The sequence below is a fragment of the Dipteris shenzhenensis genome, chromosome 33, assembly GCF_047967505.1.
Source record: "Dipteris shenzhenensis isolate YYH24624 ecotype China chromosome 33, Dip_SZ_1.0, whole genome shotgun sequence".
NCBI lineage: Eukaryota > Viridiplantae > Streptophyta > Polypodiopsida > Gleicheniales > Dipteridaceae > Dipteris > Dipteris shenzhenensis.
Window position 1 is genome coordinate 27,627,514 of NC_141628.1, and position 27,109 is coordinate 27,654,622.

General features: G+C 44.0%; 1 protein-coding gene across 1 annotated transcript in view; it reads right to left on the bottom strand.

Moving 5' to 3' along the window:
* Window positions 1-1,245: 1,245 nt before the first annotated feature.
* Window positions 1,246-27,109, bottom strand: part of LOC147879913 (succinate--CoA ligase [ADP-forming] subunit alpha-2, mitochondrial-like) — a 48,008-nt gene continuing 22,144 nt past the window's right edge. Inside the window, exons 2-7 of the mRNA XM_087371889.1 lie at window positions 24,421-24,630; window positions 24,017-24,187; window positions 23,789-23,912; window positions 16,948-17,009; window positions 6,899-6,980; window positions 1,246-1,863 (exon numbers count right to left, since the gene is read on the bottom strand). Coding sequence (XP_087228015.1) covers window positions 1,727-1,863; window positions 6,899-6,980; window positions 16,948-17,009; window positions 23,789-23,912; window positions 24,017-24,187; window positions 24,421-24,630 — 786 coding nt within the window. The 3' untranslated portion in view covers window positions 1,246-1,726. The remainder of the gene's footprint in view (window positions 1,864-6,898; window positions 6,981-16,947; window positions 17,010-23,788; window positions 23,913-24,016; window positions 24,188-24,420; window positions 24,631-27,109) is intronic.

Consider the following 27,109-nt stretch of genomic DNA (forward strand, 5'->3'; position numbering starts at 1 on the left):
TTGTCCCTTGGTATTGACTTGCAACCTTGTACAGGCCTCTTCCAAAAGAAGCCCAAGAAGCTGTCCAAGGAAAAGGCAGAAGACTCGAGCTGATACAAGCAGCTACATCAAAGAGCTGTAATACAACCTTGCAAGAGAGACAAGGAAACACTATGGGTCTAGTTGAAGCCTCCTCCAAAAGAAGCCCAAGAAGCTGTCCAAGAAGAGAGGCAGAACACAAACGCTGATACAAGAAGCTACATCAAAGAACTTCTATTCTGTGTAGAACTTCTATTCTGTGTAGTTGCGGTGGAGCCAACCACAAAGATGCTAACCACTTTAAATGCTCAGGAACTATCTAGGAAGCTTCAAGTGATGAAGAGAATGGGACTTAGATTGCATTTAGTGTGTCCACCAAAATTGAGACTCCACAAAGATAGATAGTCTGTGAGAATTTTTTAGAGTCGAAAGTCCCCAAACGACAACCAAACTCCTTTCACTACATCAATTTCCCGTTCAGAATTCAAGTGGTGAACTAAGCCCTACACTAACAACACAAGATGAGCATTATTAGAGCTATATAACCAAAATATCAAAGGGATTTTTTTTGTCCTACCTAATTATAATCACTACAAGCATATCTAGATTATCATTATGTAAAAATAAAATTAACAATGCACATTTAATCTCATGATAGTCATCCGCAAGAAAAAAATCAACTCTACCATGCATAGGAAGGACTCCCAACTATGACAACATAATTAGCATTATCATGCAAACAAAAATTTTGAATAGCTTATGTAGTCTTCAATGACACTCTGCGAACCATAAAGTTGAGAACCTCTAGTAGAAGATGGACCTTACTAAGACACATGTTACAAGATCCACACTGTGGATACTCAAAAAATAACATCATTACTGACTGATCAAAGTCTTGCATTACCATACCAAAGACATGAACAAGATTCTGAAAACCCTTCTCATGCACACATGTTTCACGGTTTATAAAATGATCTCTCTCATCTGCAGCCAATTTCTATTTCACCTTTGTAAGAAGGTCAAAGAACATGAGAAAGAAAAAGCCTGCAAAGAAAATCAAATATACACTGCAATAGGAGGCACGACTCGTTGCACGAAGACATGTCTCTTTAAAAGAGAGAGAGAGAGAGAGAGAGAGAGAGAGAGAGAGAGAGTCTATCCAAGGCGCTTCAGGACGGGAATGAAGGACATATGTCCACAAAACAAATCAAAGAGACGTAGAACACCTTCACCAAACTGGAACTGCTAACTTTAAATTAAAGCATACATCAATGCATATCTGAAATCAATTCTAAGCAGTTCCAAACTTGTCCACTATGTGCAGCCATAGCCATTGAAACCCTAGCTTAATTGTTTTGAAATTCCCAGCATTTTATGGCCACGTATTAAAATTACAGAAATATATGCTGTGCCTCTATCAGCCTTCAGTGTTTGTTGCCAACCAAACATTATGCAAAATGGAGTACCAGAAAATACTCAAGAATGGGACCTTGCTGAGGTTGGCAATTGGCCATCACAAATAACCTATGTATGCAAAATTGTTAACTGCAGCATCTGTTGGGAATCACTGTCAAGCTCATTTCCTTCCCACTTGCTGAGTTATGGGCCAAAACAGGAGAAGCTGAGCAATAGGCATTGCAGGCAGCTGAAAAAAGATTTCATGCTGTTTATTGCAAAGATGTTGACTGGGAACAATGAAATTGAGCTTTCATACAAGGCCACGATCTTTAAAAACATCATACATAGTCGTCCCAATCTTTGCTGGCGATTCCACTACAGTCACTCCTGCCTCCTTAAGAATCAAGATTTTATCCTGTGCTGTTCCCTTTCCTCCTGATATGATGGCTGCAAAGATGGAGAAGAGAAAAGGTGAAACAATACACCTCTGTTCTGACCAAAATACATGCATGGCATAAAATTGCAAGTGCACAGCAAGAGGGGATGCCAAATTGGTGCTGCCTAGCCTCAAACATCCAAACACAACTATTGAGGGGCTGTAATGCCATCATGTACATAATTTTGGCTCATTGTAGAGCTTTATGAAACTAAAAGGACACAGAGCATTAGCCTTTCACATATTAGTGGTAATAGTCAATCGGGGAATTTCGTGCATGAGATGTGGTGCTCATACGAGAACAGTCAAATATGTTCATAGATTGCATTTGGACTTAGCCTCTGATGTACAATCACTGGGTTTCAGAGGCATTGGAGCTGGTTTTGCACAGAAAGAAAATGGGAATCGCCACCTCTACAGGGAGGGGATCTCACAGGATGAACCAAGCATTGTTTGCCCAAACAAGAACCTTCCCTAATCAGACCAGCTGTAAAGCTCAAAACTGAATTCTCAAGTCAGACCCACCAATTTTGTTTCCCCGTTACAAATTCACAGGTATGCAAGGATTGATCTCCACCCACCATATGAACTACAATCTCCTTCATACACTGCTTGTGTACACAGAAAAACACAACTTTTATACACATTATTCGTAAATAGTGGTTTTCCCCCTTGGGATACTCTAACACACCTCTCCATATTTGCCACGTATGTGGATCTCCCCTAGGCAATTGCAACTCCACACCCTATAGCCATTCATTATCCAAGTATGAAGAAACTATGGAGTCTCTACCCTCACCAGGAACTCAACAGATGCAGTCCACGACCATTGAGTTTGATCCCGTAATCCGCAAACCACAATCAATCATGTGACAATCCTATATGCATAGTTTTTTCCATACGTTACCATTTTGATCTCGTAATCCGCAAACCACAATCAATCATGTGACAATCCTATATGCATAGTTTTTTCCATACGTTACCATACGCATACGGCATATGGGTACGGAAGCATGATTGGAGTATGTTCAGTCCCTGGGGCTGAATCCTACGTGACCTAATTTTACAACCAATAACTCTTAAGAGGATAATATACATTGTACACATTTAATGAAAGGGAGTTGCAAAACTTTCAACTTCAAACTTGTATTAATCTTAAAGTCATGAAATTGATTTAAAAAACGTTTCATAAAAATCTGGGAACCCCATCCCCGCAAGTATGATTTGGCCATACCATACACGTACGGAAAATTTATTTCATACGTGTATGGTTCAGCCACGCGTATGGACCCAACTATGCCTTTATGTACAAAGAACCACGATCTACAACCCACACAGATCCCGTTTCATAACATTACTATATGGTCTCTCAAAAGACTCTATCAACACCATACACATCCGGTTACATCAAAATACCTCTCTAAAGACTTCTATGATCCGATCCATCCAAGGTCATGCCACATTCAGCTGGAATGTAACATCCCTTCCCTCTTCGAGATTCAGCATCCTCGATGATACGTCTGGTAATACTCTCTGTATCTAGTAAACGGATTCTGAGGTAGCTGTAGCCGGAGATAGACTATCCTCACTCTCTCTCCAGAATGTAGTGGACCTCCGAAGAGGAAATAGATATAACTGAATAATGAATGCCCAAAGGGCTGAATACAACTGTATGAAGGGGCTGAAACCCTCACTGCAAAACAGGAAGACTAGACTACCTAGAGGAGGTGAATCCTCACTAGATCCCTGAACACGCTGAGGCTACCCTGCTGGTCTGCTGCGTGGAGGCCTGACTCGACTGCTCTGAAGGCTTGAAGGCCTGAGGGGTGGATGAAGAATGAGGGCCAAAGGCTGCCCTTTTATAGGCTGATAGGTCAACCTGGCCGACTTTTGACCAAAAAGTCAACTCTGCATTTTTTGACGTGCGATGATGTGGTGTTGACTATCCATTGACGTGTCCTGATTGCTGATGGTGCAGGGCTGCTTGAATGGTTGTACAGACACCCGCATGGCCGTTGACTTGGCTGCCTACGTTGGCACTAGCTAGCATGGCCACGGGCGTGTGGACGCCAAAATAACCTCAGATAGAGGGAAGTCCATGCCAAGAAATCAGTACCCTGGTTCCAAACCCAGTCTAGGTTTCTTGCTAGTTCGCAACTTGCATTTTCCTCTAGTTCCGGCAACATAAAAGTTCCATCAATTAGTGAATCAGTTGGCTGAAAATTCGCTGAAAAAGATATGTGAAGTATTGGATGCACCTTGCGACCCTATGCTTATTCTAATCTATGAAACATTACAGCAAATAATCTTGTGTTGACAATTTCACATACTGTAGGACTTTCTCATGCACTATAGTGCAGTTCATTTCCTTTCGCAACAGTAGTCACGGTACGTTCCCTTTCACTTTCCTTCAGTGGATGAAAATTTCATGTTGGATTACCGTTCGACTCTCACTCAAGTTGATGGTACAAAAACATCAGGGTGATGGGCTGCTGAGATGCGAGTTTCTTTAAAGTAGGCTACCTTGCCTATTCTCTCAGGACTTAACCACAACCCACAATATCGAGGTGATAGCTTAACCCATTGTCCCATAGCTAGGGACTTAACCCATCCATGGCTTGACAGATGTTCTCGACTTAGCTAATGCTAGCATCTCCCACATTTGGATGGCATAATCTGTGGCACTAGGTAGTTTATGTGGAATTCCAACTGTAGTTGCTAATCGAAAACCATAGTTCATCTCGAAAGGACTCATGCCTGTGGACAAATTTTTTCTATCATTATAGGCAAATTCTAACAATGGTGACCACTGACCAATCGTTCCATGTACTTTACCTTAACGAAACATGCTCTCAATAAATCCTCGAGAGTTTCGTTGACTCTCTTCAGTAGGATAAAGATGTTGCGCACCTAAGCTGGCTTTCCAGATAGCAAGGAGGAAAGGATCTTTTGGATGGAGAGTCTACATAAGCTCAATGGAGCACGCGGGCTCAGAGATCTAGAGTTGCCAAGCATATAGTCGGAGAACCTTTGGTATTTTATTGTGTCCAGTTTGTGGACGAATGGAAATATATAAGAGTTGCTTCTATATTTGTCTTTGAGCACAATCTATTTGCAGGCTTGCACACAAATGAATGGTTGTGAAGGACACACATGGTTATGAAGCTTGATTCCATATTGAAACACTTCTGCATGTGATTCTTGGGCTAGCCTATCGGTGGGAGCACTTCCGCATGTGATTCTTGGGCTAGTCTATTAGTCTTCCGCTGCGGGATACCCTTTGGTGGGATTTCATTTTCTAACATTTCACCCATGTGAAAATCAACCCATAGGGTGTGAACTACCGAAAGAAAAGTTTCTTTGGAAGATATGATTTCAAGAAAGCCTTTTATAAGGCTTCCTCCAAGATTTCAAAAAAATAAAAATATCAATACAGCACAACAAATGAATTTTGCATCAATCATTATACTTTCAAATAATCTATAACTATTTGGGTTTTCAACAAATGGATTCCTAAAATCCATATCACAATCAATGATAAAACTTACCTCAGAAATACTCAATTTGTCATAAGACTTATTTCCGCCAAATCATTCTATGCAAATTCAATGAAACAAAATGTCACCTTATAGCCTCGGATCTACATAGATGATCATGAAAGAATCCTACTCGTTTTGTTTCAGTTCACACAAGTAAATCTAGAATCAATAAGGAAATCAACTTATTTTCCTTACAAGAATAGCCCTTTCTTATCTCAGTGCCATCCTAGGAATATACACAAGTCTTGAATGTTACGCCTCCCTATAGAGAGTTGAACACTTCTCCTTCTAGGAAATTTCCTACGTATATAGTGTTTGATCTCCTAACCAGTATTCTCACATCATGAGAGTTGTTTAAAAGACAAATCTTAATAAAAGAACTGAATTTTTATACATATCTAAATTTCCAACGACAAGTGACGACCGTTACGACATAAGCATTCTTCCATTCATTCTAAACATGAATGGAATTCGACTTGATGGTTTTGTACATATCTGGAGACTTTCCTATCCCAAAATCATATCCATACAATTTCTTATTAAGTGATTGAACTATCTTCACCCACATCAAGAATTCACAAGTCTATTTGCACGGCTGATTGGTCAAACTAATTTTAAATCGGATAGAAGCAGGGACGGAGGCTCTATGACCAAGTAGAAGAAGAGAGAGGAGCAAGCAAAGGAAGAGGCAGCTCAAACAGAGGCTAAGGGGGACGGTGTAAGGCAAGGCAAGCATGTAGGTCATAGGTGTAAGGCAACTCAGAAGTAGAGCCATATAAGGTCTCTCTGCATGGCCGTTCTCAAAGTCTTAAACATTACCACCTTGGTTTCCCCAGATTGATATGTGAATCTCCCTAATCCTCAAAAACTTGCTAACGCTTCTACAAGGGAAGACATGAGAACTATGTATTCAATAGACAGTGAGATAGGCACCATAATCTAGAACAAGGGTGACCCCTCTCTCCCAAGAGTAACAACAAAACTAGGCAACTCGTTATAGAACAATCTCATTCGAATCTCCTTTATCAAGCCTTCCATTGCAAAGACTTGTTCTAAACCTCTCGTAAAAGTCCATCTGGACTCTAGCCCCATCCTATTTTTAGAAATCTGTCATTCTAATAGAGATCTCCACATTGAGTCAAGCTTCAATAAATTGACTCTCTATTTTAACGAGAAGCACTTATAGTTTAAGAGCTGAGTATTAATGTGCATGAACATCTACTTCTAAACCAATGCCACCCTCTTTTCATTTCAGATAAAATGATACTCTCTTTCTAAACATAAGATAGGTAATAATGTTGATGCAATGAACCAAAAACACTACAATCATGCCAGCCACAAGAAAAAGTGCTTACTTCCATTTTTTCAAGAAAGGGCAATGACAGTGAATACAAGCTTGAAGAGCTCATAAAGTCAATTATCAAATGTAATTTTAGGTCGCTATAAGTGGTGAAAGTTAGAAATCAAATCATAAACTTATATATATGATGAGCAACTTCAGACAAACCTCCAGCATGTCCCATTCGCCGTCCAGGTGGTGCAGTAAGACCAGCTATAAAAGAAACAACAGGCTTTTTTGTTCCACTCTCCTATACAAAAACGCCGAACAAAAGTTTCAAAATGATGAGTGACCTCTCTCTCTCTCTCTCTCTCTCTCTCTCTCTCTCTCTCTCTCACGATACAGATATTGCTATACGTTGATGACATAGTCCTTATCTCATCTTATGCAAAGGGGCTGCAGAGACATTTGGAGGCCCTAGAGGTGTTTGGCGGAGAGAGAGACCTAATACTCAACCTTGGGAAGACCAAGGTTATGGTCTTCAACACCTCACATGCAGTGCTTCATCAACTTAGCTTTACTTATCGAGACAAGCCAGTGAAGATAGTGCAGTCATACACATATTTTGGAGCAATCTTCACAGGATTCCGTTTCACTATGACAGATGCAGCCCATGCACGACTCACACAGGGACAGGGTGCTCTGGCACGATCAGAGAGACGGTGCTTCCAAGCACACTTTCAGGATCCACCGACGAAGTGCTGGCTCTTCGACACACTAGTATGACCGATTGCCATGTATGCACCACCCTTATGGGGTTGTGATCTACCAATAGTAGAGTGGAGGAGATTTGAGTGGCTACAGGTGACTACGGGATATAGGATGATTCGCAGCAAGCCCTCAGTCCTGCATGAGATAGTACAGACAGAGTTTGCCATGACACCACTACAAACTAATTCCATCTTCCAGACAGTGACATTCATTCATAGAGTCTGCGACTTTACCCCACTGCCGAGGCTAGCCCTAGAGTCATCCAGACGACTAGCTGAGAGCGGGGCGGACACATGTTATGCACGTATATCCACATGGTTTGCTAGACATGGGATTCAGATGGAGAGGCTCCCTCCCTTTCAGTACAGTATGGATGCACCCCCTAAGTCGATCCCACAAGATGAGATTAACCGTACCATACAATTAGATCTCCTCCAGCTCCACACGTTTCGGACTTAGGCGAGATCAGGAGCTCCCCACCCAAACCCAATCCTACCGCTACAACCACTTCCTGAGCGTCTCAAAGGATCAGACGCCAGTATCTCGAGGACAGAGGAGTCTCTCACATGCATTGAGGGTCGCTATTGGACAGATGTGGGCTTCATATCAACTGAGGATTGAGACAGGGAGAGCAGCACGTATACCTGGAGAGCAGCACGTATACCCAGAGAGCAGCAGATCTGCATGCTATGCACATTAGGAGTGATTGAGACAGAGGAGCACTTTCTCTGCGCCTGCCCAACCTACTACGAGATCCGGGGGCGATACCACTGTCTCTATCAAGGTAGGAATGGCTTTGGCCCACTATCACGATTGATCCACTTCCATGACCAGGTCTGCATTGGGTCTCTATCTGCTTGAGATGTGCCAACACAAGGATCTACTATGACAAATCAAAGAGCAGTAAGAGGCAACTAAACGACGGGATACAGAGGCTCATTAGACACATCGGCGAGTCACGGGTTTCTATGCATTTGAGTCAGCTCGAGGACACAGTGGGGTGGAGGAGGAGGAGCTAGCTGATATGCGATTATCGAGAGAGGGTTGCAGAGGCCACCTACAACACGGAGAGCGACCAGAGCACACTCTATTTGAGGCCTGACCTATCACAGCTTTCCTCAAAGGAGACTGCCCAAGACGAGGGGTCACTCTGGACATAGCTCAATGGGTGCATAGATCGAGGAGACCACGTCCCCCTCCGCCACCATAGCAAGAGACAGCCCGACAGACACAGATCCGAGACATTTTCACTGCTCATAGATGAGTCACCACATTGCTAGGTTTCGGATTTTGAGTTCGAGCTCCAACTCTCAGCCTACTTCAGATAGAACATGATATGTTTTTTACTTGATTTTGCTTGAGCTATTGAGCTCTTCATTTCAGCATTGTACTCAGCAAGGGTCTTAGCATGCCCTTTGCTCCAGCCCTTTGTGGCTTGTATGAGTTTTTTTCCCTTTTGGTGTACATTGCACTTTGTTCCATAGGCCCACGAGACCTCCCGCGGACATTAATCTCTCTCTCTCTCTCTCTCTCTAAATACCACTTGCTCGCAATTCGCCAGTTCTATTCAGCTTGTCAATTTGGCACTTCAGCTCGCCTGCCCTAAGTTCATTCAGTTCACACGGTTCCAGCTTGCAAGCCGCTTAGTAGCAGCTTTATCTCTCTAACCCCCACTCCGGGTTGTGCTGAAACCCCTATACCAGACCGGGGTTAGTATCAACCTGGGGTTCCTCAACGGCTAACATAGAGTGGAAATGAGAAAGTTTCTATATACCATGCTTGTGCAAACAATGAACCTCTATGGATTCCAGCCTGGGCACCAAAGGCTTTCTAGAACTAAATTGGAAAAGAATAGAACCATTGCATTAATGCTTTCTCATAGGAGAACTAGGGGTCAAGGTATAGACACCCGATCCCATCCTGCTAGCTGAGACTGAAGCATTATGCCAACACATGGTCTACCTTAACAAGCTTGAGAAGATGAATGCAAGCAAAATATCGCACAAAGCAATGGATGCTACAAAGACCCATGGATAGCATAGAGAATGACTGAAGTGGATATACCAGAAGATATAAGTGAGATCTGGAATTTAGCAACGCAGAAAATGCTACAGAACGAAAATGCAATTTTACAAAAGGAAACTAATGGACAGATAGGAAATGTGGAAATATGTCATCGAGGATTATCAATCTTACAACTGGAAACTAATCTAATGGACAGATAGGAAATGCAAAAATACGTCGGGGAGGGTATATGAATGTTCAAAAGGCATTTAATTTGCAAATAAGGACCAGCTCACATGACCTAGAGATGGAGAGGGGCAGGTGGGCAAGACACAAGATCCCCAGAGACGCAAGAATCTGCAAAATCTGCCCCACAAGGGAGGTAGAAAATGAGCAATAGGTGCTACTAAAATGTCCAGCACATGCATACATCAGAGAAAAATGTAGAAAAGGGTAGGGACAGATTAAAGCAAGGAGGATAGAAGAGCGAAAGGGAGAGAGAAAAAGAAAGAAAGAAAGAAAGATATATTAACGTCCTCGGGAGGGCTCAAGAACTTGAACAAAACTCAAATACAAGCTGAAACTGAAAGTTGAAACTTAGAGCCGAAACTTGGCACCGTACTGGCTCTCCGGTGGGCTGCAAGGACTGTTAGAATTATTGCCATATTCTAGGCAGTGACCAATGTAATCCATAAGTGAGTTCGGGCCACTTTTCCCTCACTAGAGGTTTTTCCCCCTAACCACAGTTAGAGGGTTAGTGTGGTTTGTCACTTAGACCAAACCACCTCCACTCTTGTATGTTTCTTATCTCTTCTATTGCACACACTACGTTTGCACTTCAGCTTGCTTGCTTTCCATCTACTTGTCTGTGCATTTTCTCACATTTGGTATCAGAGCCTTGTTAAGCTCCTGCCTCCATCCCAAGGTCCTGTCATTCGTGCCTGCTGCTCCTGCTCCTGCTGCTATTGTTCGTCCATAAAACGAATTCGTACCATTGCGCCAACCGTCCGTACAACGTACGGATTCCCGTACCAGTGCTGACAGTCCGTACGCTTCTCGCCCGCACAGCACATGTGCGGTGCTGCCCATCCATACTATTCCGTATCTGCTTCGTCGTACAACTCCATTAAAGCTGTCGTGCAGTCCGTACGTTGATAGCGCCGTACATCCATCTGTTGCTTGCTCGTACAGCTTGCCTCACATCCCCAGACCAGCTTGCCATACAGCACCTCCGTACATGCGCGATCCGTACCAGCCCGTACAACTGTTGTCAGTACCAGCCATACAACTGCTAGGTTCCCATACAACTCCAGTCCGTACCAACCATACCATACATAGTTGCCAGCCGAAACGAAAATGGAAGAAACGAAAACAGGAAAAATCGAGAAAACGGAGTTTCGAGCCCCCGCTGAAACGAAAACGGAATAAATGGCAATATGGTACAATTAATGTATAAAAATTTATATTTTATACATAATACAATTACCAATAGAGTGTAAATTATACATAATACAATTATCTATACTTGAAGCATCATGCATGCTTCTATGATTCTAAATTCCTATGATGATTGATCTATCTCGTATCATCTATTATCCATGAATGATGCTTCAACAATCAACATGTGTCAAGTTCTAAGTTCCAAGTTCTAACAAGTTTGAAGTTATCACAATCCGAAGTTTGAGAGGGAGGATGGAGAGGTAGAAGGAGGATGGGGAGGTGAAAGAGGATGGAGAGGTAGAAGGAGTTGGAGGAGGAGGAGGATGAGAGGTAGAAGGAGGATGGAGAGGTAAGAGAGGAGAGGTAGTGGAGGGATGAAGAGCAGGTCGAGGATGGAGAGCAACAGCCAGCCTGCAGGATGGAGAGGATGGAGAGCAGGCTGCAGCCTGTAGAGTGGAGAGCAACCTGCAGAATGGAGGGATGGAGAGGAGAGCACGCTGCGGGTGCCAGGGCCCAGATATCAAAGATGGAGAGGCTGGAGAGCAGTGGCAACGACGACAGGAGGCGACAATCGACGAAAAACGTTTTAATCAAAAGAGGGCAAAAATAAAATAAAATCAAAAGAGAGCCAACCACCCCCAACAAAACTTCAACATTAACCGGGTACCCCCAACGCTAATTTTTTTAAAAAAATTAAAGGTATTACGAAACGACGTTTCTTCAAGAAACGTCATTTCTGTTTCGCCATTTTTGTTTCCTGGCAAGAAACGGCCGTTTCTTGTAACTATGGTACCATACTTGCCGTACAACCATACAACTGACAACCGCCCACATGTGCAAACCTGCTCTTTTTAACCACTCCCACTGCTGCCATGCAGAATGTGAAGTTATGGCATGCCACATATGGACACATGAGCTATGGCAACTTGATGACACTTCAGAAGCATGCTATCGTTGATGCTTTGCCTCCTTTGGAGTCACCTCCTCCTCATGCCTGTGAAGGGTGCATCCTTGGTAATATGCATAGATTTCCCTTCAAAAAGGATGGTGCAGTACAAAATTACAGCTCACACATAGTGATGTCTATGGTCCCATGAGGACGCTTGCTTTCGATGGTTATTTGTATTATGTCACATTTATAGATGGCTACACAAATTACACTTGGGTTTATGGCTTGAAGAAAAAATCAGATGTGTTTATGGATTTCAAACACTTTGTGGCCAAGGTTGAAAATGAGACAAGACTCAAGGTGCAGACACTACGCACTGACAAAGGGTGGGAGTATATGTCTCATGAATTTGAGGCATTTTTGAAGGAGAAAGGCATCACACATCAGCTTACAGTGAGGCTTACCCCTCAGCAAAATGGCAAAGCTGAGCGAAAAAATAAAACTCTCATGGAGATGGATAGATGCATGGTCACTAGCAAGACGTTGCCTCATAGATTCTGGCTCGAAGGGCTCATGTGTGCCAATTATGTTTTGAATCGGGCTTCCACAAAGGCTTTAAAGACAATCACTCCCTAAGAGGCTTGGCATGGAAGAAAGCCTTCGGTGGTGTCTTTGGATGCATTGCATATGCCCACGTGCCTGTGGAGTTTTGACATAAGTTGTCAGATAAGGCACTGAAGAGTATTTTTGTAGGGTATAGTGCAAAGAGCAAAGGCTATTGTCTCTACAATCTTGCCATACACAAGATTTTTGTGAGTAGAGACGTAATCTTTTCAAAGAATTCAGCCCATACACATGCTGAATTCACTATTCCAGCTTCTTCATATGATGTTTTTGAGGGGTTACTTCCCATTGCCTTGGGTTCCCCAGCTGATACTCATGCTGAAAATCAGCATTTACAGCGGTGTCCTCTTGTTCCACATGCCCCGATTCAGCCACATGGTGATTTTGTTCCTCCACAGGCAGTGGATGAAGTTGTCAGGCAAGAGATTCAAAAAATACATGCAGTAAAAACAGTTAAAACTGGCTGCTACAAACTCTCAGGGATAGTAGACTTCATTTATTTGTGCAATACACGGCCCGATATTCAGTATGCAGTATCTCCGATGAGCAGGTATATGCATAGCCCAAAGACAACACATTGGTAGGCTGTAAAACGCATCTTTCATTACTTGTAAGGCACAAAATCTTATGGCTTGATGTTTCCCAGGGGGGGTGACTAGCAAAAGCATGCTTACAGTGACTCAGATTGGGCTGGAGACTATGACACTAGGCAGTCAATTGTCAAAGCTTGCATTTCTTGGCTGAGCAAGAAACAATCTACTGTGGCTACTTCCTCATGCGAAGCTGAGTACAGGGCAGCTTTCACAGCGACATTGAAAGTCTTTGCCTACGTCGTTTGTTTGCTGATCTTCATCTCTCATTGGAGGGTCCTCCTCCGATTCTCACTGATAGTCAAAGTGCTATAGCAATGGCAAAGAATCTTGTGTTTCATGCTCGCACGAAGCACATTGAGGTTCATTATCATTATGTCAAAGAGAAGTTGCATGCTCGCACGAAGCACATTGAGGTTCATTATCATTGTGTCAACACACGACAATGTTGCACGCATCTTCACCAAATCACTTCCACGTGAGAAGTTTAAGGCATTTCGAAGTGCCCTGAACTTATCTCCTTTTAGTAATTGATCATATCCTTGTACATCATCACATTGGCACTGCAGGGGGGTGTTAGAATTATTGCCATATTCTATCACTAATCACTTCCTTGTACATCATCACATTGGCACTACAGGGGAATGTTAGAATTATTGCCATATTCTAGGCAGTGACCAATGTAATCATAAGTGAGTTAGGGGCACTTTTCCCTCACTAGAGGTTTTTCCCCCTAACCATAGTTAGTGGGTTAGTGTGGTTTGTCACTTGGACAAAACCACCTCCACTCTTGTATGTTTCTTATCTCTTCTATTGCACACTACATTTGAACTTCAGCTCTCTTGCTTTCCATCTGCTTGTCTGTGCATTTTCTCACAAGGATATCTCGGATCTGCGTCTGTCGAGATGTCTCGCACTGTGGGGTGGCGGGGGACGTGGTTCCCTCGATCTTTGGATCCGATGGGTAATATCAAGAGTGATGCCTCGTCTCTGGCAGTCTCCTCTAAGGAAAGTTGAGATAGGCCTGACCTCGATTGTATGTGCTCTGGCTACTCTCCGTGTCGTGTTCCCTCACTCGATAGTATCAAGTCGGCTCTCTCTACTGATCCATACTATCCTCCTCCACCCCACTATGTCCTAGAGCTGACAAAAATGCATAGAAATTTGTAACATGCCTCTATGCTCAATCTACCTCAATGGCCTATGGCACTGACACCTCCTACGCTCTCTGATCTGTCGTAGTAGTCCAATGCAAACCCGGTCATGGGAGTGGATCAATCACAAAAGTGGACCAAAGCCATGCCCCTCCTGAAGAGGCAGTGGTATTGTCCCCATATCAGATAGTAGGCTGGGCAGGTGCATAGAAAGTACTCCTCTGTCTTGACCTCGCCCAACGTGCATAGCCTACAGGTCCGCTGCTCTCTCGGTATCCATGCTCCTCTCCCTGCCTCAATCCTCAGTTGGTGGGACAAGACCCGCCTCACCAATGGTGATCCTCAATACGTGTGAAACTCCTCTGTCCTCAAGGTACCGGGGTCTGATGATGAGTCCATCTTGTTTGCCCAAGAGGACATCCCTCACACCACCACCTCTATGCTCGTTACCACAACCCATACGAGTTTAAGGGAAGTGATGTACCCCCACGCCTCCATACAAATGTCTCATCCCAAATCATTACTTACATGGATCGAGTCACATAATTTGGCTAAACAAATGTGGGTCAACAAAGATTTCCATGGAGGGCCCATTCAAGCTTGTAGCTAAGAGAAATGAGCAATGTTGGTATGCACGAGTATCTAGATGGTTCCAATCACAAGATTCTACAATCTTGGATGATTCTACAATTCTGTACAATCTGTATAAGGTTGGCAAGACTGACTATAGATGCATGAAAAAATTTGCTAGTTGTGCAACCACGGGCAAATAAAAGATGAGCAATACAATCTCTTGTATTGTGACAAATTTATGTACCTAATGAATAGACCTAGACAATCTTTGCTTGTAAAAGACAACAAAAAATAATCACCAGAAACACTTCAAAACTTGAAACCTTTTGAAGTTTCAAAGTAATTAAAATATAGAGCTCAAGTTTTGAGAATGTGAAATTTCTTTTAGAAAAACCTGTGAAATTTCACACCTATCTCCATAGGCCCTAGAAAATAAAAAATATGGCCCTAAAGAGTCTGAAACTCACACAATTTTGAAACTTGAGATAAAAAGTTCAAACTTCAAACTTACGAAACATTCACAAATGTTTTGGAATTTCATTTTCAATCTAATGGGTTTCTTTGTGCCCATGCAACACCAAATACAAAAGGACAATATAGATAAGAAATAGAGAATTGGACAGCTTGGACATGGCTATTGAATCCTAATTTTGCAATAAAGTGCAATGCCTCTCTCTCTCTCTCTCTCTCTCTCTCTCTCTCTCTCTCTCTTTGTGCGTGCGTGCGTGTGTGTGTGTGTGCCTCCCCTTAGAGTATCGGAGGAGGGATTCATCGTCAGACCCCAATATCTCGAAAAGAGGAGTCTCGCATGCACTGAGGATTGCCACTGGACACATGCGCGTTTCATCTCATCAGTTGAGGATTGAGACGGGGAGAGCAGCAGCATACCTCCCTGAGAGTATCGGAGGAGGGATTCATCATCAAACCCCCAGTATCTCGAGGAGGTATATATATATATATATATATATATACCTCCACTGAGAGTATCGGAGGAGGGATTCATCATCAGACCCTAGTATCTCGAGAAAAGAGGAGTCTCGCATGCACTGAGGATTGCCACTGGACACATGGGCGTTTCATCTCATCACTTGAGGATCAAGACGGGAAGAGCAGCAGGCCTACCCAGGGAGCAACGAATATGTATACTTTGCACACTAGGAGCGACTGAGACAGAGCAGCATTTCCTATGTGCTTGCCCAGCCTATTAAACGATACCATTGCCTCTACTAGGAGGGGAGCGGCTTCGGTCCACTCTCACGATTGATCCACTTCCAGGTTCAAGTCTGCATTGGCCTATATCTACTTGAGATGCACTGACACAGGGAAACCCTACTATGACATATTAGAGAGTAGCAGGAGGCACAGGACAAAGAGGCTGATAGAGCACAGCGACACGTCACAGACTTCTATGCATTTATGTCAGCTCCAGGACACAGTGGGATGGAGGTGGAAGAGATAGCTGACATGCAGGCAGCCTGGATTACTGAGAGAGGGACGCAAAGACCACCTGTAGCACGGAGAGTGACCAAAGCACACTCTATTGAGGTCCATCCTATCACAGCTTTCCTTAGGGGAGACCACTCGAGGCGAGGGGTCACTCTGAACATAGCCCAACGGGTTGAGAGATCGAGGAGACCACGTCCCTCTCCGCCACCACAGCATGATACAGCCCGACAGACGCAGATTTCGAGACATTTTCGCCGCTCACAGGTGAGCCACCACAGTGCAAGGATTTGGCTTCTGAGCCTGGTGAGTCTCAGCTCTCAGCATGCCACAGCTCTCAGATAGTTGCTAGTCTCTGGGTTATATATGATTTTGCGCAAGCTATTAAGCTCTGTAGAGTTTTTCAGTTTTTCAGTTTTTCAGTTTAGTAGTCTTAGCACTTTGCAAGGGCCTTAGTGCGCCCTTTGCTCCAGCCCACTGAGGCTTGTATGAGATCATCCTTTTTTGTGTACTTTGTACCTTGTCCCATAGGCCCACAAGGCCTTCTGCGGACGTTAGCACATCTTTTCTCTCTATCTCTTGCAGACGCACACACACACACCCCGGTGGACGCATGTACATATGCAATGGATGTCAATCCCAACTCCACCCTTTGAACCTAGCAATTTTTATAGAGATTTAATGTTAGCTTTAAGGCAAACTAAGATGCCTCAATTGGAAAACAAATATCCATTTTTAACAGCTAGAACCTAGAAATGATGTGTGTACATGTGCAGCTAACTCTCTCACCTTGATAAAAGCTGCAGCGTCCTCTTCTGCAGAGCCACCAATTTCCCCTATCAAAACAATGCCTGCAAGTACAGAGAAGCTGTTATAAAAAAATTGATGTCTCTTTATCCATACGAACTTAATGATCAAATTTTATTCCTACCTAGTGCTCTTAAGATTGTGCACATAGACAATATTGGAGGGATATTGATAGCTTCATGCACAAAGGATGTCTTTAACAAATTTTAAAGCCAGCATCAATCTTTACACCACCAAGCAACCCAAAATACTTCCCATAAAGATGTTGATTGTCAACCAAAAAAAAAGAAATTAGGAGCAGCATATCTCATTCAAAGGATCCCATGCAATGTATTCCACCACCTTTCAGCATTTGCATAGTATCCATTAGCATGCCTCTTGTTTCCACACCCTTGAACAACATTAGCAGTCTTCAAGCTATGCAATTTAAAGAACACGAACGTCACCAACAATTCTTCGCATCCCGTGAAAAGAGTTGGGAGGATTTTACTGCATCAATTGATGGGACTCATTTATGCCTTCCAGATGGAATAAAGAAGAATTTACTTTGTGTCCTATTTGGGGAAAAGAGGCTTGGCTCTCAATTTTGAAGATGATAAGTGCATTGTCAAGGATAGAGAAAAGGACTATCTGTAGTCAATATAGGCACTTTGAATGGCTGAAGGGCCACTACCAAAGCACAGCTGGTAGCCAAGTTGGAGGCACTCCAACCTTTTCTTGCATTCATTTATGTGGTGTCTAAATAATGGTATTTACCCTTTTTCTTGGTCTGACCTGCGTTTTCTGAATTTTTATTTGATTGGCTGAGCTGAATCAGTGCTGGAATAAGAGCCGCCAAAGTTGGGCTTATTTTTGCCTTTAGCCAACAAGGCTTGATAATCATCATGCACAGTCACATTAACACCACAATCACACTTGTCATAGGCAATAGCACATAGTAATACATGGTTGGGAGAATTTCAAAGCTATTCAAAGTTTTTTTAGCCTTAGATGTGAGCCTTGGAAGTTTGATCTAAATGGCATGCATAGAATAAGGATAAAGGAGCTCAATTTTGCAAAGCGCAGTTTAAAACATCCCCATTACATATTTAATTAGTGCTTCATTAGATAAGTACACTCTTACCCACAAGAGGCTCCTATTTGGAAAAGCAAGCTGCTTTCGCTTTTAAGCTTTGATTGGCTAACCTCATAGGTACAAAAATTTCCACCTCACTCCTCTTCATCCTTTGCTAAGTTCCTCATATCCAACTACCTCTCATTTTTGGCACCTTGCTCACAACTTGCCCACTTGTCCCTACCTATATGCTTCTCCCCGTTTGTGCAGACTTAGCATCCTCCAAGCTATCCCTTATCCAAAATCTTCAGAATTTCAAATCGTGTGCCATCCACTCATACGGCACTGCTATGATCATCTCGAATCTAGCAGAGACACCAAGCCTAAGAGGTATTAGGCTGCAGTGGCCTAAAGCCCGTGATAGAGCGTTGATGGATGTCAGTATGTGTGGTCTGTTGTGGTCTCCTAGCTATGGCCCTGCACAACCGACAAGTGTCACTGTCACTCATGTCGCGAGGGTGTGAGTTTTGATTCTCACATGTGGCCTCGACCCCAGTAATCAAATGGCGAGGTCGCAGGATGTGGGTGCGCAAGTTTCTTCTAGGCAATTGTGCCTTGAGGGCAACTGAAAGGTTTAGGGCCAAAGAAGGGCCCAAAAACCTTAGGCCTTTCAAGTTGGTCATTGGTAGGCTTTTAAAGAGGCCCCACTAGAGGGGGGCCTTAGGGGCAAATGAATCCCTTGGGGGCAACCCAAGGGATGGGCTGCCACGTGGCAAGGCCATGTAGGCCCTCTTTGGAAAGGAAGGTTTGAGAAGGCCTCAGGGAGAGAAACGGCAACGGGCGCACGTAAGGCTCGAGAGCAAAAGGAAGAAGGGAGACCGGTGGTACGAGAGCACTTAGGCGTGGAGAAAGACTGTACGTAGGGGCGGCTGCGAATGGTCGTACGGAAGATGCATAAGGCCTTGCATCGAAAAGACGTGCATGGGCTGTGGGCTGGAAAGAGCCGTACAAGCTTTGTACAGGCTGCAAATGCACTTTGTACAGGCTGATGCACGGGATCGTGTATGGAGGGCATGGTTGCTAGGTACGGATCACTTGTGGACTGCCTATGGCATGTTGCAAAGATCCTGTACGGATGCTGAGGACTGCATACGGTCTGCTCATTGACTGTGTACAGTCATGGTACGGTCTAGTTATGGGCTGTGTACGGCTATTGAACAGATTGCGTGCAGGCTGAGATTGATTTGACGTACGGATGGAGCAAGGGCTGTATATGCATGTCCATTGATCACAAAGGCTTGTCCACGTGGGTGCGCTGGGAGCTGGTCTACTCACAAGAAGTTGACTATGAGTCTCTCTAAAGAGCAAGTGCGCACGCAAGGTACCTTGGCCTGTTTGTGGGCTGCAGTTGGAATGGGCTGTACAACAGCCTCCCATTTGCCTTTGAATATGGGCTGTTGCCAAAGTGGCAGAGTGGGAGTGCCTTTCAGCTTGACAGGAAGGTATTGAGTCCACGAAGGTGTGCAAATAGCTCATGAATGAGCTTGATTGAGCTCCTGGTTGGTAAAAGGGTGCACCTATGCCTTTCTTGCATTTGCTCGTGAGCATTGGGGCTGTGTTTTTGAAGAGACTTGCTTGGCAGGACGGTTACAATGAATGCTTTCAGAAGATGTTTGGGTTTCTGATCTCCGTGGGCAGTTAAGTGATGCTTTCTCCCATTGTTTGGGTATTCCAATGAGTCAGTGGACACTTTTGATTGTCTGGGGAGCGTGTGGCCTTGTTTGGGCTGCTAGTAGGCGCTCTCAGGTTAAATGCAGGTGTTTGCATTGAGTATGGATGCCTATGGTCACATGGTTGTGATAGCAGAGCCCCGCAGGACTAATGTGTTGTGATATTGATGCCTCGGAGTGAGGGAAGAGCATTGAATGCGTGTGAGTTGGTACTCACTGTGTAATCTCTTTGTGGCACTCTTCAATTAATAAAGAAATACCGAAAAGGGGCACCAACGCTTTGGGGCCAATCTGTGTCTTTGTGTTTGAGCAGGAGCGCTCTAGCTCCCCCTTTCTGTCTATGGAGTGTTTGCTGAGTATTTTATTGTGAAGGCTTTTGTTTGGTTAGTGTTCTACCACCCTCTTGTTAGCCTTGAGGCTAGTTTCACTCCGGTTGGCCGTGCCTCTGATTTGGTGAGCATGAAGGGAAGGTCTCCTCATCTAATCAATGCCTCAACCCCCTGGCGACTCTATCATGTCTCCAACTCTAATCCTCGGATCCGTTGTCTCCCTAAGCCCTGCCAATCCGTGCTGTCTAGCTAGAAAAATGCAAACCAAGTCTTGAATGTGTACAGATATAAGAGATCCTCTCAGATCACCTAGTTCACCTCGTGATATGTGAGCGGAAGGGCAGTAATCTGTCTATGCGGAGCCCTAGGCTCTCAAATCATCTCCATGTACATGCATACCAACACGTCTCGTCACCCTTGGCTGCCAAAGCCATGGATCAAGAGAGGGCCGACCATGGTAGTCTGCGTCGCCATATAGTACAAGAGCCATATTCCCTGAAGCCATAGAGGTACGTGATAACTTGGATCGCTACATCAAGTTGTAGTGGGGATGCTCCGAACAAGGGCTGCCATACATACTTGACGGGCGGAACAAGGAGTCAAAGAGAAGAGACTTAGTCCATGGATCCTAGAAATGAGAGTGAAAGCACTACCGCTCGAATCTAGCAAGTGCGGCATATCCCGTACTCAATTGGACCTAAAACATTGGTCATAGTATGAAGATCAAGCCACAGAAAATAACCCCCAAGTATGTATAGGATGCTAAACAAACTATATATTCGTTCCTCACTCTAGCGAACAAAATCCTGCTTCTTCCAACATGTCAGACGATGGTAATCGTGTATCGTCTCTGCCTTGCTCGGAAGGTGATGCTTAGCCTCGAATCTGAGTTGCCGGCGTAAAAATCCTTACACTCATCATCATACAAGTTGTTACAGGGTACTGAGCCAAGAGGCAATATGCGAGTGGGACGGGTGGAGTGTGGAAAAATGTGTGGGGCAGCTTCATGGAGAGCGTGTGATCAGGGCAGCTTGACCCTCTAGGAGCAGAATTTAGAGTCAACGTATGTAAGTAGAGTGGAGAGGCCTGTAGAGTACTCAGGTCAAAATGTATGTCGTGATAAGTAGTATGTGTGAGTGGTGTCGTGGTCTGTGTCGTAAGCCATAAGATGGACATATTAAAAACAAATCGGTATGATCAGGTCCTTGAAATGGTGGTGAGACAGAAAATTCCATGAAGTGGAGGCGGGGATCCCATGAGATAGTCAGCTACACTAAAGCTCCCCCGATCGGGAAACAAGTGAGACCACTTGAGGATCTAGGCCATTATAGATGATAAGATAATGTATCCTTCCCATATCTAATAGTGCATGCCCATAAGCTGTGATATCTCCCGAACCAGGCTGTGGATGAGGCAGTCTTGCTCTACCTCTCGCGTGCGAAGGCGGTGTACCTCCATGAGGAGGTGCTCAAGGTGTTAGATGGGATCATGTGTCCATGAAGCGATGGGTACAGATAAGACCTGAACTTGGGCTGAGTGATAGAGGCTCATGGGGACAAGGGACTGAGTGGAGAGGGGACATCTGGAGTGTGGATGTGGTGAGTCCAACTGAGGTGGCTGGCTGAGGGGTAAGGATGACAGTAATGAGGCGTACTGAGGTGAGGCATAGAGTGGTATGATCGTCAACGGGCTAAGAGGGCATGTTAAGTGTTGTCACTGATGTCAACATCGGTATCAAGGCCGACCCTGGTGGTACTGTCGTCACCATCGAAGGGGGGGGGGGGGGGGGCGGAGGGGGAAGATGATAGTAATGGGGCTGGGGCTGAGACTGAAACCGGAGCTGAAGCTGAGGCTGAGGCTGAGGCTGAGGCTGAGTCTGAGTCTGAGGCTGCTGAGGCTAAGGCTGTGTGTGTGGCTGAATCCGAGGCTGTGCTAGCTCCCTTCTGAAAGCAGTGCTATCTGTCTGAAGCCCACTGCGGTTGCGACGGTTATTAAAGGCCTCAGTCTCTCCTTTCAATGTTAGCTTGGCCTGTCTTTGCTGCTTGTCTTTCTTCTTTTCTTTGTCATCTTTCTTATCACCTATGCCCCCTTTCACCATTTTTCGTTTGCTCAGTATCTCTTTCACTTTGCTTCCTGCTTTGTAGGTTGGACTTTATGGAGGTGAGAAGAGTGTATGTCCCCCCACACCTCCCCTTTTTGAAAGGGGCCCACAATGCCCTGATATAAGAATGCCTTGATAGGAATGGAACTCTCAGCAGCACATCAGTGGAACATCAGCTAGGGGCAGTAAAGACTTTTGGTGCAGGTCCAACAGCGAAGAAATGCTGGTAGGCAGTCGTGATGACAAGTGTCTGAAGCTGGCGCAGAGATTCATGGAGGTCTGGAGCTGTTTCGCACAGCTTCTTGAGTCTGCTGGAACAGGAGGTACAGAGAGAGAATGCTCAGATATACAACCAAAAGAATATGTATTGATTCAAGAACTAAGTACAAGCCAATACATGTAGCATCACCTACAGTATACTGTCACTGAGGTAGGGTACTCCAAACACTGTACCTACTGAGGTAGTAGACTCTTGCTATTCACCACGCACCTTCCTGTAGGCTTCAGTAGCTACAACTTGAGTTGTCCTGGTCACCATCCTGTGTACCACAATATGGCTCTTCCACCTGTGTGTAGATCTGCCTCTTTGGAAACTCTGGCAGAATGACTGCTCAGACTGCCCCCAAACAAGGACCTTTTATAGGGGACGGAACCCCTCATCTGGCCAACCTGGCCCTACAGACCAGCCAACTTAGTCTGTCCTACTGCCGACCTGATCTGGCCCTCACCTGATCTGGTCTGGGGCCAATGCACTGCCCTGACTTGCTCTGCTAGAGCCAACCTGGGCAATGCCTCGAAACAGCCCCAGTCCCACTATTACCTGCTGCATGTATGCTAGCCCTGCACCAGCCCCAAAGCCCCTACATATGGGCACATGACTAGGCCTGTTCCAGCCCTCGTGTAAGCCCTAAACCAATAAGCCCTGTGCTGACCAGGGTGTCCCATGTGGCTGCCATAAAACTAATCTAAGAGCAATGTCTTTCTGCTGCCCACATGGCATCCCTAATCCATGCCCTTCATCCCATCCTATCTTATACGTCCCTTTATCCCATCCTCCTACCCCATGTCGTCCTCATGTTCACAGGCAGAGTCCAACACATTCTATGGCTGATTTGGTACAGGTGATAGTGGTTATTACATAAAGTTCTGAGCATAGTTACCTCATGGATCAGAGAATTATTATGCCTCTATTGATGTTTATGGCGATGACACATTCTCTGGTTATTTCTTGGATCCAGAAGATGCTTATTTACAAGACCATATTCTTTCCTCATAGAAGACATTTGGGGATATCAAATTTTTGTCATGTGGGTAACCTCATTCTGTAGCTTCTTTTCTACAAGGCAGAAATATCCCAGGGTCTGCATACCTGGGAAGGAGGTAGGCCTCACTTCCAGTTTTCTGTCATGAGAAATTTTCTATTGAACAAAACATGCAGAGTTTCTCTGCCCATCAAAATCTTTGCAGCATGAAAGTACTGCAAAACACAAGCTTTATACAGGGTAAAGACTGACAATTGCACCTACCTATTTGCTGTGAAGACTGTGTGCACATTAGTGTCGCACGTTCATTAGCATCATTAAGATTGAGAATGAATCGAGATGAGTACCTTCAGTTTGAGGATCACTAACAAAACGCTCAAGGCAATCCACAAAATTGGTACCATTGAAAGGGTCACCCCCTATGCCTACACAAGTTGACTGCCCCAATCCAACTGCAGTGGTCTGAAAAACCTGCAATATCAAGCCACAATACAACATTTCACAAAAATCCAGAAACCGCTGCAGTGGAATATCAGTTACTGTGCATGCAAGGACATTAAAACATTTATACGTACGGCTTCATAAGTAAGGGTTCCTGATCGAGAAACAATTCCAATCCTTCCTGGCTTGTGAATATAACCTGGCATGATGCCGATTTTACACTCCCCTGGTTTGATAATCCCAGGGCAATTAGGGCCTATCAAGCGTGTCTTTGATTGTTTGTTGAGAGCAGCTTTCACACGAACCTGCAGTTTACAAGTTACCCCGAAAAGAACTTCATAATGCATACACTTCAAACAAATTACAGCACGACTGACCTATCACCCACATTAGCAGAAGCTGACAATGTACCCTCTCAGTTCAGTTGGACAATGAGCAGGCACTAGCTGACCACGATGCAGCATATCCAATACATTTAAAGGTTCAATTATTCTAAAATAGTGCGGCATGTCAATAAGGCCTTGAAAAATTAACTCACCATGTCCTGTTGAGGGATTCCTTCAGTTATGCAGACAATAAGATCCAATTCAGCTTCCATTGCTTCTATAATTGCAGCAGCTGCAAATTTTGGGGGAACATAGATGACTGAAGCATTAGCTTTGGTCTCTGCCTTTGCCTCTGCAACCGTGTCAAACACAGGAAGGCCCAAGTGCTCAGTGCCCCCCTTTCTAGGCGTCACACCTCCAACCTGTTCAATCCAAGCAAGACACAATTTATATCTCTCTCTCTCTCTCTCTCTCTCACACACACACACAGTTCCAAATGTGTGCAATGCATGCAGTTCTGTTTTCGACCTATATGGAAGGTGGGAGAGACATCGCAGATGAATTCAAGGTGGTAGAGAGAATGCTACGTGAGATTCACAATGAAAAGGGATACCCCTTCATCAATGTCCCTTGAGATCACTCAAGTTCCATCTTCCCATTTAGACCTACCCCTAGCTATGACCCATGCATCTACCATTCAATGCACTCTAATGCACCCTTACCTTTCTTATTGCCCCTAGGACCTACACACGTGGGTGCACATCTTTATTGATAAAGTAAGTGTTACATGTCCAAATTTGATGCCGTCTGAAGCAGTGGCTCCAACAGGCCCTATCTACTCAGATGATCCACCACCATTACAATATCGATGTCGGTGTCCATCATAAACGCAAACACATTTCATACCAGCAAATTGACACATAATAATGTTATAATGTCTATTAATCACAAAATAGTGATTTCTCTTGTCATGATACTCCCCCCTGCTCGAATGAGCAGAAGTCCTCTTCTAGATTATCTCATCTCTTTCTATTGCATACGCTTTCTCTTTTACTTTCGCATTTGCATCGCCTCTTTCTCACATGCAAGTATTCTTCTCTTGACACTGCTCAATCTTTTCTGAATCAAAACTCCAATCTCATCTTCAAGTTCTGATTCCTCTTGATGTTGAATGTACAAAAATGTAAAAGTACCTCTGCATTATCTCTTCAAAGTTCATGCTCGTATGAAAGATATTCTTCATGTGCCAGTTAACTGGTAATCTGAACTCTTATGCTCAGTATCCTCTTCTCAATACCATGCTGCAAAATCTCTTTTTGATAACATGCTCAATAACCTATAAGATATCCTCAACAAACTGGTTAGTAGTAACAAGATTCTCTCACCCAAATGCGTTATTAATGTAGGTAAACATTGGCATAAATGATTTTCGATTGGAGAATTGCTTAGTTGAATGAGTCTCCTCTCCTAACTCTTCTATCTATATTCTATTCATTGTATAATAGCTCTACATGGAGGACAAAATCCTTCTTTCTCTATCCATTCTCTACAATGAATATATACATGTTCTCAATAAGGAATATATCTATTATCTATCCATTTCACAAATCCATACACCTACCAAACGTGTTGGCTGAATGGATAGCATTCACTCTTGATTCAATAGTCACCATAGGTTTGTGGGATGAGCAGGTAGAAGCCTCACCCTCCTGCTTAGATGCTTTAGCTTTCACAGACTTGGACTTGGCAATCTTAGCTAATAGTATAGGACATTTATGCCATGGATGCCCTGGCTTATGTTTCTTACATCCGAAACATTTACCTTCCTTAATGAGCCTCTTCTTTTCTTCCTCAGCCATGGAAGGGGATGGCACCCATTCAAGACATGATTGGCTGTTAACATTTTGTACAATAGCTACCTCCTTTCCCTTATTGAAGGGTATTTCAGCCAATTTAGTGAGGCCTCAGATAAGTTGGTTTGAAAATTTCAACCTTATCCCTATATTTTGGGCTTAAGGCTGCTAAATGTTTCTTTCTTCTATCTTCTTCGCTCTTTTCAGGTAACTCTAAAGAGAGTTTCCAAAACCTGGCTGTAAATTGAACATTACTCTCATTGTCAAATTGGCTAAACCTTTCCCAATGGAAGGTCAATTCCTCCTCATACCTCGGATGCATGAAAGTGGCTTTCAACTGCTCCACAAACTTAGACCAGTGTACTTCTCCGGCTCCCACTTCGTTTGTGTCGAAAAAAAGGCTGAAATGAGCTCTTTTTCCTTCTCTTTTGAGCCATTCTTCCTTGTCTTTTCGCTGTAAACTGATACATTCAGTTTGGCCTGCTTAATTTGAGTGGATCAGAGCTCTAGATTCCGTTATAGGGGGTACTTGGTGGGTGGACCGTGCATCGCCCCCTTAAAACCTCGTTCCAATCCGACTTCCCATTAGGGAGAATGGGGGAACCCCTTTCCTTCGCGATTTAAGGGTACATTCACACGAGCAAAAGAGGGGGGGGGGGGGATTCACACCTCGTTCCCCATCCAAAGAGCAAAATTTTCTAAGAAAGCCCTTACCTTAGGACCTCAGAATTTGAAGGTCGACATAGATTCAAGATTTCGATTTTGCTGATTTGAGAGATTCAGAATTTTGATTTTGTAAAATTCAAGGGTTGAGAGATTCGGAATTTCAATTTGGGGATCTTAGCTATGACTACCAAAAATCTTAGCTGCCAAGTAGGAGCAGCATTCCAGCACAAACTAGGTTGCGCTCCGTAATCCTAATTTTCGTCCTGTTATCCCGCGGATACTTCTTCTAGAAAGTTGTAGAGCGCAGTCTTAGCTTCTAACAAAAAAAAGAGCTTCTAAATCTGAGTTACGGATCAAAAGTTATGTATACCTTTGTACAACT